This window comes from Dermacentor albipictus, chromosome 2 (genome assembly GCF_038994185.2).
Source record: "Dermacentor albipictus isolate Rhodes 1998 colony chromosome 2, USDA_Dalb.pri_finalv2, whole genome shotgun sequence".
Lineage (NCBI taxonomy): Eukaryota > Metazoa > Arthropoda > Arachnida > Ixodida > Ixodidae > Dermacentor > Dermacentor albipictus.
Window position 1 is genome coordinate 196,714,478 of NC_091822.1, and position 14,459 is coordinate 196,728,936.

Consider the following 14,459-nt stretch of genomic DNA (forward strand, 5'->3'; position numbering starts at 1 on the left):
TTTAACGTCTCCCTTTTTATGGATCAGTATAATGCTGGCATTCTTGCAGCTCACTGGAACCCTCGACGTCGTGAGGCATTGCGTATAAAGGCTAGCAAGCTTTGCAAGCGGAATATCCCTGCCATCTTCCATTAAATCGACTGTTATTCCATCTTCTGCCACTTTTCCTCTGGGCATGTCTTGCGAAGCCCTTTTAACCTCATCACTAGTTACATGGGATACTTCTGAATACTGTTCGTCACGACTTCCGTTCAAAGTTGTATGGCTGCTCTGGGTGCTGTACATGTCTGTACAGAAGTTTTCTGCTGCCTTTACTATGGCATCGAAATCGCTGATTGCATTACCTCGCTTATCCTTCACTGCATACATCTTGCTCTTTCCTATGCCTAGTTTCTATTTCACTGATTTCATGTTCCGCCTATATTTTGCTGCTTCTTCAATCTTCCCGACGTTTTAATTTCGAATACCACTTACCGGCTTTCACAGTTCCCAGGGAGTTCTATAGCATCTCCAGAGTTAAACACCTTCATGCTTTGTCGTTTATTAGGTCCTTTGTTACTTGAGAGAGCTTGCCTACTGGTTGCCCTGGTGCCTTACCCACCACGTTAATTGCAAAGGACGCAAAGAAAGCGCGGGACCTCGCCATATTCCATCGTCGCGCCGTATCGGCCGCTGAACCGAACGACGCTCAGGCCGCCCTCGCAGAGAACATCTTGAGGGGAAAACAATAGGGGGCCCTCACAGCCCTTCGAGATACGGGGTTGCTTTGAGTGCGCCGAAACTTCGGCGTAGGGGCACATCTCGCTTTAAAGCCTGGAAACGAACCTACGACTTGTAGCGCTCACTGGACAGCCATCGGCGCTAATCCACACTGAGGGCGGTCGCACGCCCTCGTGACCTTCCCGTCAACAGCCACTGAACATGAATTCTACAGAGCGCCGCCGTCTTCGGCGCAAATATCCGCCATAAGCCGAATATTTTTGACCGTCCGCAAAGAAAACCACGTGCGTACATAAAACCTCCACACGTCTTTGTAATACGAGACTGTACCCTAACCTAATTTATCTAAGTTTAGCCTCCTTTCTACGCCATCATGTGCACCCGCGGCCAAAAGTGTGCGGAATACTGCGGTTCAGACTTGATATTGCAAACATCGCAGTGCCCTCGTCAGTTCCAGGTTGTCAGTGTAGTTGCAAAGAAATTAAGTTTTTTGTCGCCACAGTTGCATGTGGTACGCCTACTTTTCACCGCGAGTGTACATCATAACGAGCAGACGCCATAACAGGTAGCGCTGGAGCATAACTTTCTTAACGTCAACTGTCCCGCCGTTAGCCCTTCCCATGTATTGTATGTTTCCTCTAGTAGCGTTATGTTGTCTTCCCCCATACATTCATCCCTAGGAATTACACAAAATTTTAATATTTACACACTGCTGATAGCCTAGAAAGTCAAATATACAAATGTTTATTTCTGGACTATGGTGGTTGCTTGGGCTAGTTGGTAATTCATGATCAAAAATAACGTACAGCGCAAAGAACAAGGACTACGAGGAACGACATGTCTCTCGCAGTCCTTGTCCTTCGCGCTGTACGTTAGTTTTTATTTCTGGAGACTGTGATAAATTATCGCTTATGAGTCTCCATTGCAAAACTATTCTGCAGTTATCCAAATGTCTCATGTCCTGACCACGAGCTTGCAAGTACGATTTCAGGCGTGTGTTAACCTTAACCTCACTGTATACCATTGAAGATAATCTACTTGGTCTGTAGGATTTAATGTTGGAAAATTCTATCTACTTTTACATTAAAAATTAAATTCGTTCTTTATCGCCAGCTATCTGGTATTCGCTTGTCTTGATATTTTTCAGTGATTTTGCTAATTCTCCGTTGCTTTACGCCTCTACATTATTAATTAGCCTCATTCGTAATCTATCCAATCAAACTACCGAAAAGCTTGGCATCTTCCGAGCTTGTTCAAGACCAATTCCTTCGTTGCATCAGGCCCACTTCTCTGCATCTACAGCATTCCTTCACTGCTCTTGAATGACAGCCATATTTCGATAATGCGCATAATTGCGTCTTCGCTTTCAACTTTTTTTTCTCGTCAGGCTGTTCTATTATGCATGTTATTTATTTTCGTTGTCAAGAGAAACGCAGCCTCAGCCTTCGATTGGAGAATATTAAGGCCTAGGTGACGAGGAATCGCTAATATACAAGACCAGTGCGCTATAGTAGACGCTGCACGAGCACATGGACTTTATCTTTATCTTGGGGGGGAACGGCGGTAGTCGCTTATTTCCGAGTGTAAGTACGTTATAAAATACAGGTGTGGTTGTGCACGAACTACTAATTCGTGACATATACGTCTAACTTTTTTTAGCACGTCCACCTACTAGACAGCGATCATCCTACAACACTGCCTATTGCCGGATTTTTATTGGCAACAAACAAACGTGACAAACAACCGAAACATATCCATGCAAACTGCTATACAAATCAGGCATATATCGAGAACATCGGTTGTTCAGACGGAACCATTTAAAGGCCCAAGGATTTCTTAATGCAATTTTCGCGCTGGCAGAATCGCCGGAGCGAACATCGTGCAGCGAGTTACGTGACGCAAGCCCTTCGGAATAGAACGGCGCATCGCGCGACGTAACCCGCCACACGCCTCGGGAGTGGCCGTGCGAAGGCTCTGGCCGACTGCAGAAAGGTCACGTGGCATTATATTGTTCTGCCTGGAGCGATAGCTTTAAAAACATACGCCTACCATGCGTCGAAGAAGAGACTGATTGGCTGTACTAAACACGTATCAACTATGCAAACAGTTATACGTCCACAGCCGGATCTCGTTTCTTACATACATGTTGTAAGTCGGGACGCACCGTCACAGGACGACACGGTCTCTTTAGCAAGGGCACGAATCTAACAGCACTGCTTATGAACACAGTCACCTGCCGTTTACCAGGGCAGTTATGTGGAAAGGAATGGACTAAATTAACTGCACTTGGCCACCCTCGTATTTTCTCCATATATAGTCAGTCGGTCAGCCACACCGCGTGCCAAATATTCGCCGGTTTCTCACAGTCCTCAAAGACTCGGTGTAACCCTGCGCACCCCATACAAACGCGGCGCCGCTATTAACAAGAACGGTGCCGGGCAACAGAGGAGCGACGCACGCGCTCCGACGTCGTCCGGCCGCGCGCACACCACTGCGCGTCACACGCACGCGCGCACCTTTTCGAGGAGGTCCTACACACATTCACAGGTCAGCAACGCGACTACTGGAATCGACGCGAGCGTCACAAGTGTAACGTCCTTTGCAAAATTTATCTCGCACCACACATCGCGTGAAAGAATTTCGATATTTCCCATTTCCGAGGTCTTCTTTATTGTCGTTCCCATAACAAAACAAATGCGATAACAGCTCGACATACAGCTGGTCATCTTGGGCTATATACCGAGTAGATTCGTCTGCTGCTTTATTTTAGTGCACCCGTGGCCAGGAAAAGACTGAATACCTGCCTGGTTAAACCTCAATTTTGTTCCTTCCATCGTGTCATTTCCTTTTCTTTTTTTCATGCCGTATATAGACTTATCTTGGTCAATCGCAGCTTGACCAACACGCCTACAATAAATGCAAAGTCTCACGTTAGGAAACTTCCCACTGGCTGAGCTCTGATAAACAAGCTCCACATTCCATTCCTTTTGTCAACTGAAAAGCGAGAATGCCCTCCACTGACGTGTTGCGCAGAAAAAAAAAAAACTATTCGACAACGAAGTACGGGTTGTACTGTGGGGTGCTGCAGCTCGAGCGTTGTTCAAGATCCGTTTCTATAGAGCCTCCCAACTGTAGCGCGTATTTCACTCTGAATCTCGAATTAAAACTTGGAGCGAACCTTTGTCCCGGCAAGCTCAGTCGCCACTCACAGTGATCGATGCCACTCTATCCGGAACTTTCATAGATACTCGATGGGGGGGAAGACCAAGGTGGTCACACTTCCCCTCACTGTAGGATTGGGCGTTGAGGCCAACACCGTACATCCAGCCAGCCGTGGTAGTGACACGAGGCGTAGCATAGCAAGGGACACATGCAGCAATGTCGAGGCTGTCAAGAGCGTCAAAGCCACGCAAGCACGACCGCAAGTGTCGCAGGCCGGCCCCAATCAAGAAATGCCGAAGCCTCAGACGGGGACACCGCTTGTTCTTCGTAGCACGAAACATGTTGCAGGTGACCTGTAGCTTGACCTGGTTATTGTGATATTTGAGGAACAAAACTTGTACACCGCGGAAAACAATGGGAACAATACGGGAGACCGTGCCATTTGCGATGCGTATGTGCCCACAACTGCATCCTCTAATTTTGCGCTGCATGACTGTTTCCAAGAATGCGCATCAGGTGTTGTCACAGGGATCGGCGGCGTGACCCGTCACGAACACTTCGATACGTTTAATGCGGTAGCATTAGGAGCGTCAAAGTTGAATTTAAAGAAGTATGAAGTATGGGAAAAGCCGGTCATGTGGTAGAGGTGTGTGTGCATTTTTATACATACATACATACATACATACATACATACATACATTATATATATATATATATATATATATATATATATATATATATATATATATATATATATATTTATTTATTTTTTTTTTTCAGACGTTTACCAACCGGCCCAAGTTAGCACTTTATTGCTGAAATGTCAACGAATGCCTCACTTTTGCAATGCGATCACGCTGAGAGCGCTATCAGTGGGGGCTGCAAACATTTAACGCAGACCTGTTCAGTCTTCAAGTAGCGCCACACACACACACACATACACACAAAAGCGCATCTCTGCCGTAGTCCCCCCAGCGTTCAAGGAAAGACAAACGTGCGAACTTTATCTTGACAATCTAGCGGAGCCGGAGAAAAAGGTCGCCGTTGTATAATTAAGCCGACTGAGGCACGACGCATATCGCTAGAAATGACGAAGGCAAGAACAATGCACGAGGCAAAATAAGGACCTTCTCCAAGCACTCCCGCGATGACTGTTTAATTGCTATTTGAAGCGAAGTCGGTTGGCCTACTCAGGGCAGCACTGGTACAATAGGTATAGCCGACACGGCGGTTGCGCCAGAAAAGAACCAAATTTATTTTGCTTCAGGAGAGCTCTGCAAAGTTACGGAAATCGCTCACTCGACAATTAGCCTTCAGTAGGCCCTTCAAGCTCGATCTTACTCGTACAACAGCATTAAACGTCCGGTAAACTACAAAAAGCAGGCGCAAGTTTTCTTCAACGACGACAGTTCAAGCTTGCGATAAGTCAAGCCACAGCAAGGAAAAGCTCAGTCCCCTCGATGTTAGATTTAACGCGGACACTGCTTCCCATCTCATCGTGCACAATTTGCCGAGGTCGTGAACCGCTTAGCGAAGCTTTTCAATGCGCATAGCGAAACGTGACGCTGCTTCGCGCCGCGCATTTCGACGCATACGTTCGTGTTGAGAAAATTTGCGGTGGGCGTTCCTCGAACGCGGAGGCTACGTCATTCGGCGCCAAAATACTCCGATCACAGCGGAACAAAAGCACGTGTTTCGACCTCAACAATAGTGCGTCAGCCAGCGAGCCGAAACCGCTATCAGAAACCTCGTGGCGCATACCCACAAAACTTCGCACTGTCCACTTGAGCTTGTTTATCTAAGGTTTAGCTACCGCCAACAGAAACACAGCAGAGCGGTACGGAGTACGCGGTACAATACACCCTGACGACGGCTTACGACTATTGAGAAACGGGCGTTTGCATTTTCGCCCTGCCAGGCGACATTGACGAGCTGCGAAAAAACGTGCGCTTCGCATCCGCCCGTCGTGCCCAGCTTACCCCCACCTGTCCTGTACCTGTCAAAGAAATATCAAGCTCTGCAGCAGAACGCCAAAGGTAATAGCATCAAAGCGCCACTTAAGCCCCATTACAATCTCCTTCATAGTAAGCAGGAAAATCCGTACTCGCCAAGCATGGCAAAATAATGTGGTCGACTCCCGAGTCTACAACGAGCGTTGTCAAGCTCAAGTTTGGTTAACGACACAGCAGCAGACAGCCACAAAACACGGCAGAACACTCACGTCTTCAAGAGTGCTCCAGCCTTGCGGTCGTCGCCGCTTTCAAAGGTGGGCACCGGCGTGTAGTCGGCGTCGGTCATTTTCGAGCCGAGAGCAGCGGCGGGCGGAGCCAGCCAGCCGAGACGGGAGCAATTTTTCCTACCTTTCCGGCGCCACACTAGCCACCACGACCATCACCGGCCGAGACACGGCAGACCGGCAGACGCAGCTGGGCGAAGGCCACGTGACTTCCGCGCAACAGTTTTGCCTTGCTGCCGCTCCAGGAACCCAGCGCTGCGGTCGACACATGATGAAAACGAAACTAAAAGTGCTGCTACTCGACACGGAAGTTTTGACAACTTTCCAATTTCAGAAAAAAAAAAGGTATTTTTGAAGTTGATGAGGGTGGCTATAGGGGCTTGTTGGTACGGCATCTTCCAAAGATAGCTCGGTCGAACTGAACTTGCATTAATCGGTCTTGTTCACCAATACTGTTACACGCAGTGAGTGGAATGTAGCTTACCAAAGTGTGATGCTGGGCTAGTAGGGTGCGTAGCTGTCAGTATGTAATACAAAAGGCATATAAGAAGAACAAATGGACAGAAGAAGCAGTAACTCACTGTTCATTTTACTGCCGGAAATTTCGCGCATAAACTCCGTTTACATTTGCGGTGCGAGATTTCAGAATATAGCAAGCAACCCAACACACCATCGCGCTCTTTTCTGTCGATTTCTTCTTTCTACTTACATTATGTCCCCACGCCACGACAGCGACTGCAATGTTTACCCAGCCAATACGGACTTAAGCGCCTTACGGAAGGCTTCCTTGCTAAAGCCACTTCTTGCTAATCTTTGTTGTTCTTATTTCTTCATCTTTATTAAAAGGACTGATAATTGGCCAGAATGTGTTTCGAGACGCTGATGGAAAGGAAATGAGCATGACTTATAAGGATACAATCCAGCATGCTGTTCACGATTTAGGTAAGAATATAATTTTTAAAAAATATACAAAGAAATTGTCTCAAAAGCCTGTCTCAAACTGTCGCGGCACGGCCTGGCGGTCTGTGGTCCAATCACACTGAGCGCTGTCTCTGTGTCTGTTTCTTTCTACGTCCTCGTTCAGTCGCGCTTACACATTCTATCATGGATTCAAACCAACTAGACCGCCATTCCTGTCATACTGTGCCCACAAAATTATTTTAGGCTATCCTAAAAAACAAATAAAGAAATTCGATCAGTCTAAGATTTAAACTTTTAAGTTTCACGTTTTATTGCGTGCACAATTATAAACATAAATAAATAAATAATTTCTGTCACGTGAGAAGCGAGCAACGTTCATATTATATTCATACTTTCTCAATCTAAATGTACTATGGCCCTGCACGTAAAATGTGCAAGGCTCAGAAAACACATAGCTGCAGACATCGCCGAGCATACTGAGTCGATACATAACATAGCCTTCTGTGTTACCCAATTTTTCGTGATATCGTACTATCGCATTAGTGCGATCGTACTCTGAAGTATCTTGGAGATTGCTGGCTGCCTGTGTTGACGATGCCGTTATCAAACCTGAGCCAACTAGGACTAATGAGTGCGAACAAGCATGCTCACGGCACAAAAGGCAAACTATCCGATAACATTTTCAGGCGTAAGTGCTGTGCAAGCAAAGGGTTCTGAACAGATATGCTGCCTTTCATTTCTGTGAATACAGGAAGAAACAGGAGCACCGACGGACCCTCACGTGTCCGAAAGACGAGAGAAAAATAAAGATATACTTTATTCTGCCACATTCCAAGAAGCATAATAACAATAATACCTCATATTGCTTGCACAAGTGGACTGCCGTATTTAAGAAACTGTATTGAGTTGGTCCCTGGAACCATATAAAACCTTCGCATTTGTTTCTCCTTGTTGATCAGTTTTGACAGTTCAGCCAATTCTATCTGATCTCTTGAGTTGAGCACTTTCCTGCTTTGTCTTTTCTTTATTCAGTTCAATTGCTCCTTCTGAAACCAGCCTAGTTACGGTTTCATTCAATACCTCTACGCTATCTTCATCTTCCCTTTCTAAAGCTGCATATTTGTTTGCGATCACCAGCTTGAATTCGTCCCCTTTTACCCTTACTGCATCTTGGTTCTACGCTATCTTCATCTTCCCTTTCTAAAGCTGCATATTTGTTTGCGAGCACCAGCTTGAATTCATCCCCTTTTACCCTTACTGCATCTTGGTTGGCTTATTTATTCATAACTAATTTTAGTCTTTCTCTCTGCAAATTGAGGGAAATCCTAGACGTCACTAAACTATGGTCACTGCAGTTTATCTTACCTAACACTTCTACACCCTGCACTGTGCTGGGATCTGCAGAGAGTATAAATGTATTTCATTGTTGTTACTTGTTTCTCATTTTGCTTTATGTTTTACCTACCTTTGTCTAATAAAAAAAAATATTGCCAGTGTGAGCATTATATTACCCCTTCATGTTCTTCATCTGTATATATTCATCATCATGGCCAGCGTCATCGCCTGCAGCGTGCGATCTGCGGAATAAACCGTTGAGGCTTAACAGCTGTCTCGCAACTGGTGGAGGCTGCTTTCGATCCCTCGGTCCTCTACGCCTTCGAGTTTCCCTGGAGCTTCGTTCGGGCCGCCGGTTGCTCCACCTTTCCGCCAGGATGCCCCAAGAAGATCCTCCAGGAGCCTCCGGCGTCACTCACCGTCTCTGCCCCACCGGCCGTTCCTTCATGGACCGTCAGCACGCTGTAGCGCGATCCCACCAGGTTCGCTGGCCTTCGTAGTGACGACGTTGATGACTGGCTGGACAATTATGACCGCGTGAGTGAGTCTAACCGGTGGGATGACATGCACAAGCTTCGCAACGTCGCATTCTACCTCACTGACGTTGTCAGGACAAGGTTCTTCAACCACGAGAGCACCTTGCCTGACTGAGCGGCATTCAAACACCAGCTTCGGCAGATTTGTGGCGCTCCCAACGTCCGCTTTGAGGTCGCCAAGAAAAAGCTTGATGGACGCACGCAACTTCCCGGGGAAACATACACATCTTATATCGAGGACGTTCTCGCCTTTGTCGCCGTGTTGACGCCACCATGACGGAATTTGAGCGTGTTCGTCACATCCTAAAGGGCATTGCTCACGTCGCGTTCAACGCACTGGCGATAAAGAATCCTAATACCGTTAACGATGTGATCGCGACTTGCCAACAGCTGGACGCACTGCAGGCCATCCATTTACAACCTGTCGCCGGTGACGCGCCTCCTTCGTCGGATACCGACTTGCGTGTGCTGATTCGGACTCTCATACGCGAAGAGCTCCAAGCGTGTGGCCTGCTCAGCCCTCCCGTTCTCCGGCCTCAGCCTTCGGTTACTGGCCTGCGCGACATCATCAAAGAGGAGCTATCCTCCATGACCTGCGCTGCGAGCTGTGGCCCTCCTTCGCCATCCACCTCGCATGCTCAGGTTGCGGCTATCCAACCAGCGTTCGTTCGGACAGCGCCTCGTGCTCCTGCTACTGCCCCCAACCATCTGGCGACTCTACCACCCCGTCCGCCTGCCACAGGATTTTACACTACCCGGCCTACACCCCGCCCCATTTGTTATTATTGTGGTATTCGCGGTCACATATCGTGTTTTTGCCGAAGACGACAACAGGACGAACGCCGTGGCTATGATATTTATGAGAGAGACCCGTTGCGTCCCCCGAGTCCTTACCAGCGCCGGCTCTCCCCACGCTCACTTTCTCCATCTCCCGAAGCGCCTCGCAACTACTGTCCAGGGAGCCGCCGCTCGCCCTCCCCTCTCCGACGCTCGACATCGCCCTTGCAACCGGCCACCCGCACTCCTGACTACCGATCGGAAAACTAGATGGTGCAGTTTTTGGATGGAAAGCTGCATGGCTCGCACAGACTACAATTCCTCCAGCGTGCCCGGCCAATACTTTATTCGTGTGTGTAGAAGGTGTACCAGTCCTAGCATTGCTTGATACGGGAGCAGCTATTTCTATTATTCACGCTGGCCTGTGCGCTCGTCTACGCAAAATTACTACACCTTACAGTGGAGCTCTTCTTCGTGGTGCAAATAATGTTGTGATTCGGCCATCAGCGCAATGCACCGTTAGAGTTTCGATCGACGGGATACGCCGCCATATCCAGTTCGCAGTGTTGACTTCCTGTGCTCACATGCTTATACTAGGGTGGGTCTTTCTCTCTTCGGCGTCGGCTTTCATCTCGTGCCGTGAACGCCTCGTTAACTTGACAGAGACCGACAATTCCGACGACGTGCACGAACCGCGCCTTCGCTTACGAACTGCTGACGATTGTACGGTGCCCCTTGGTCGCGAACAACTCCTGGCAGTTAACTCTGACATCACCGATGGTGACACTTTAGTTGTACCGTCAGCCCGTTGCTTGTCCAAAGGGATTGCTCCGGCACCCAGCCTTATTCGCTTCACCAACGGCATGGCCACTTTGGCTGTACTCAACACAACCAATGAGCCAGTCTTGCTTTCTAAAGGCGCCGTTCTCATGTGCGTCTTGGACACTCAGCCTGTCTCTGTGCTTACCTCGACTACTGCTGTTTCACGACCACCCACAGCTATGGATCCGGTCCCCGCTTCTGATATCGCTAGTACCATCAGCTCCGATATAACGCCACAGCAGACGGAGGAGTTACATGCGTTGTTATCCAAGCAAAAAGTCTGCTTCGACGTCCACTCTCATCTTCTGGGACAGACTTCTGCGACGGCTCATCGCATACACACAGATGGAACTACCATCGTGCGCCGGCGGCCATATCGCGTTTCTTCCGCTGAACGACAGATCATCGATACCCACGTTGCCGACATGCTGAAACATAGCATAATACGTCCATCTTCAAGTCCTTGGTCGTCACCTGTCGTTTTGGTGCGTAAGAAAGACGGCTCAGTGCGATTTTGCGTAGACTACCGTGCCTTGAACAAAATAACCCGCAAAGATGTATATCCACTGCCCCGAATCGATGATGCGTTAGATTCATTACAAGGCGCGGAGTATTTCTGCAGCTTTGATCTACGCTCCGGATACTGGCAGATACCCATGCACGAAGCAGACAAGGAGAAAACCGCCTTTGCCACACCCGATGGACTTTACGAATTTAACGTAATGCCTTTCGGCCTGTGTAATGCCCCCGCCACATTTGAGCGGGTGATTGACACCGTACTACGGGGCCTAAAGTGGAAGACTTGCTTATTCTACCTTGACGACATCATCATATTTTCGTCGACCTTCCATCAGCACTTGCAGCGCCTCGACGAAGTCCTGACATGCCTCTCAGCTGCTGGCCTCCAGCTGAACACAAAAAAGTGCCACTTCGCCAGAAAAACCATTAAAGTACTCGGACACCTTGTCAGCAAGGAGGGCCTTCGACCCGACCCCGACAAGATTACCGCTGTTCTCCGCTTCCCCAGGCCTCAACGCGCCAAAGACTTGCGTAGCTTCCTTGGCCTAGCTTCGTATGTCCGGCGCTTCATACGAAACTTTGCCACCGTTGCGGCGCCGCTCCATCAACTCCTTCCTTCTGGAGCTCCCTACGTATGGTCGGACGAATGCCAAACTGCTTTTGATGCCCTTAAGCATGCCCTCACGTCCGAGTCTGTGCTTTTTCATTTCGGCAACACCGCACCCACTCTTCTATATACTGACGCCAGCGGACACGGTATCGGCGCTGTTCTTCTGCAACGTCAGCAAAATTCTGAAGAACGTGTGGTTGCATACGCAAGTCGCACGCTAACAGCTGCAGAGAAAATTATACGATTACCGAGCAAGAGTGTCTCGCCGTTGTTTGGTCCGTCCAAAAAATTCGGCTTTATCTGCATGCCCGCCACTTTACGGTCGTTACTGATCACCACGCCTTGTGCTGGTTGGCGACGCTAAAGAATTTAACGGGACGTCTCGGCCGTTGGATACTCCGTTTACAAGAATACGACTTCGAAGTGACCTACAAGTCTGGAAAGAAACACCAGGACGCTGATGCTCTGTCTCGTTGTCCCTTGCCACCGTCTTCAAACGCTACTTGCTTACCACCTTCCGTGAGGAAACCGCAGGGCGCGTCGCCTGCATTCCCTTCGCTCGCAGCTCTCGACCAGCTCCCATCCAGCCATTCTCATACGTTTGCCTCAAGCCAACGTATAATGACTCCTACTGCCACTCCGTTATGGGACGTATTCGCGGATCCATCTCGCACACCTACACTCGGATCCGTCGGCAGTTGAAGAACTTCAAGATCGAAAATTCGATATTATACCGGTACGTGTTTCATCCCGAAGGACACTGTTGGGTTCCTGTCGCTCCCCGATCACTTCGGGCCCAGATATTGGAGACCTTTCACGACGATCCCACTGCCGGTCACTTTGGTTTCCATAAAACCTACGAGCGAATTCGCTGCCGCTTCTCTTGGCCTGGACTTGCAACCAGCGTAGCGAAATACGTAGCTTCCTGTTGGCTCTGCCAACACCGTAAACGCTGACCTCACCTCCGGCTGGACTGCTCCAACCTGTCCCGTGTGCTGAAGCTCCTTTCGCAGTCATTGGTATCGACCTCTATGGACCGCTACCCTTAACCACCGGCGGTAAACGACGGATCGTCACAGCTGTAGACCACTTGACATGGTACGCTGAAACAGCCGCACTATCTTCGGGATCCGCAGAGGAGGTTGTAGCCTTTTCCTTGGAAGCCATCTTTTATGCGAAGCATATTACGAGGGCTCAACCCAGCTCCTCAGGCGCGGCGGTGACCATGAAATCACGTGACACCGTGACGTCACGACAGAGGAGAAGTGGCTTTGGCTCAACTCTTGCAAGACGGGCTGGGTGGGAATCGAACCAGGCTCTCCGGAGTGTGGGACGGAGACGCTACCACTGAGCCACGAGTACAACGCTTCAAAGCGGTACAAAAGCGCCTCTAGTGAATGCGGTGTTCCCTTAGAAACGCGCTGTTTCTAAGGCGTGCGTCTCTTGCTCAGGCGCACATTTCGTTGCCGCGCCGAACGCTGCTTTGCTCGACGCTCACCGCGTCCAATGCGGGGCGCGTAGTCGCTGCCCTGTAGCCCATTGTCTTACACCCCTTGGCGGGTCGACGGGAACGCTGTCGCGTTCCACTCTTGAAGGCGAAGAAGTAATGCATGAGTTGTTTCTTCGTCTAGCCGAACCAAATATAGCCAAGCAACAGCAGTTCACCAGGCTAAACAGTGGTTCAACAACTAAAATAAAGGCTAGTATGCTTCGCATCCTGGGCTTAACCTTACCTAAGCCACAGCCATTTTTTTATGGCGCGGAGCCCCACGTGTCCTTTTGAGTGACCGTAGCAGGACCTTTCTCTCAACTTCTCGACGATGTTCTCCGTGCGTGCAATACCATCCATAAAACGACTTCCAGCTACCACCCTCAAACTAACGGCCTCATAGAGCGCTTTCATCGTACGCTGTCCGACATGATATCTATGTACATCAACTCTGACCACACCAATTGGGATGTCATTCTAGCATTCGTCATTTTCGCATACAACACGGCCGTCCAACGCACTACGGGATACTCGCCCTTTTACCTCGTGTATGGTCGCCAACCGCTCACTATCCTCGACGCTTCTTTCTTCGGTGTCCCCGTGCGTTAATCCACATCTGTGTGTGAGCAATTCGTTTCGCGGCTTGCCCGGTGTCGCCAACGTGCCCGCCTCAACACCGACGCCAGTCAACGAGACCGCAAAATTCGTTATGATGCATCTCACCGTGTCGTTTCCTTCCACCCTGGAGACGAAGTGTTACTGTGGACCCCAGTTCGCGCTCCTGGATTGTGCGAGAAATTTCAGTCCCGTTTTATCGAGCCCTACATTGTTCGGGAACAGACTTCGCCAGTTAACTATCGTGTCACTCCGGTTGTACCGCCTTTGGACGGCCGCTGCCGTTCCACAGAGATTGTGCATGTTTCGCGTTTAAAACCTTCACATACGGCGTTTCCCGCCATAACCAGCGGCCAGGTTGTCCGCTTCCACGCGCGGGGGAAATTGTGTGAGCATTATATTACCCCTTCATCTTCAACTGTATATATTCATCATCATGGCCAGAGTCATCGTCTTCAGCGCGCGACCTGCGGAATAAACCGTTGAGGCTTAACAGCTGTCTCGCACCAGCATTATGTTTTCTGAGGATCGCCTAGTTGCACCGCCAGGAGCAGTCGCACTGCATTCGCGTCACACTTTCTGGCGTGCTGTGGAGCACCCTCACGCACCATACGTTTTCGTCGACATGACCCTGCTCAATCGGAACGTCAAAGCGATCGTAGGCACAGGAGAATCTCTGAATGTCCTGAACTCTTCATTAGTCAAAGACGTGCTTCC

The 14,459-nt window shown here is 49.2% G+C and overlaps 1 protein-coding gene across 1 annotated transcript in view; it reads right to left on the minus strand.

Annotated features, from left to right (window-relative positions):
* LOC135898565 (scoloptoxin SSD14-like) overlaps positions 1 to 6,319 on the minus strand; it is a 119,181-nt gene extending 112,862 nt beyond the window's left edge. Inside the window, exon 1 of the mRNA XM_065427589.1 lies at positions 6,104 to 6,319. Within this exon, the coding sequence (XP_065283661.1) occupies positions 6,104 to 6,180 (77 nt within the window). The 5' untranslated portion in view covers positions 6,181 to 6,319. The remainder of the gene's footprint in view (positions 1 to 6,103) is intronic.
* Between the last annotated feature and the right edge of the window lie 8,140 nt (positions 6,320 to 14,459).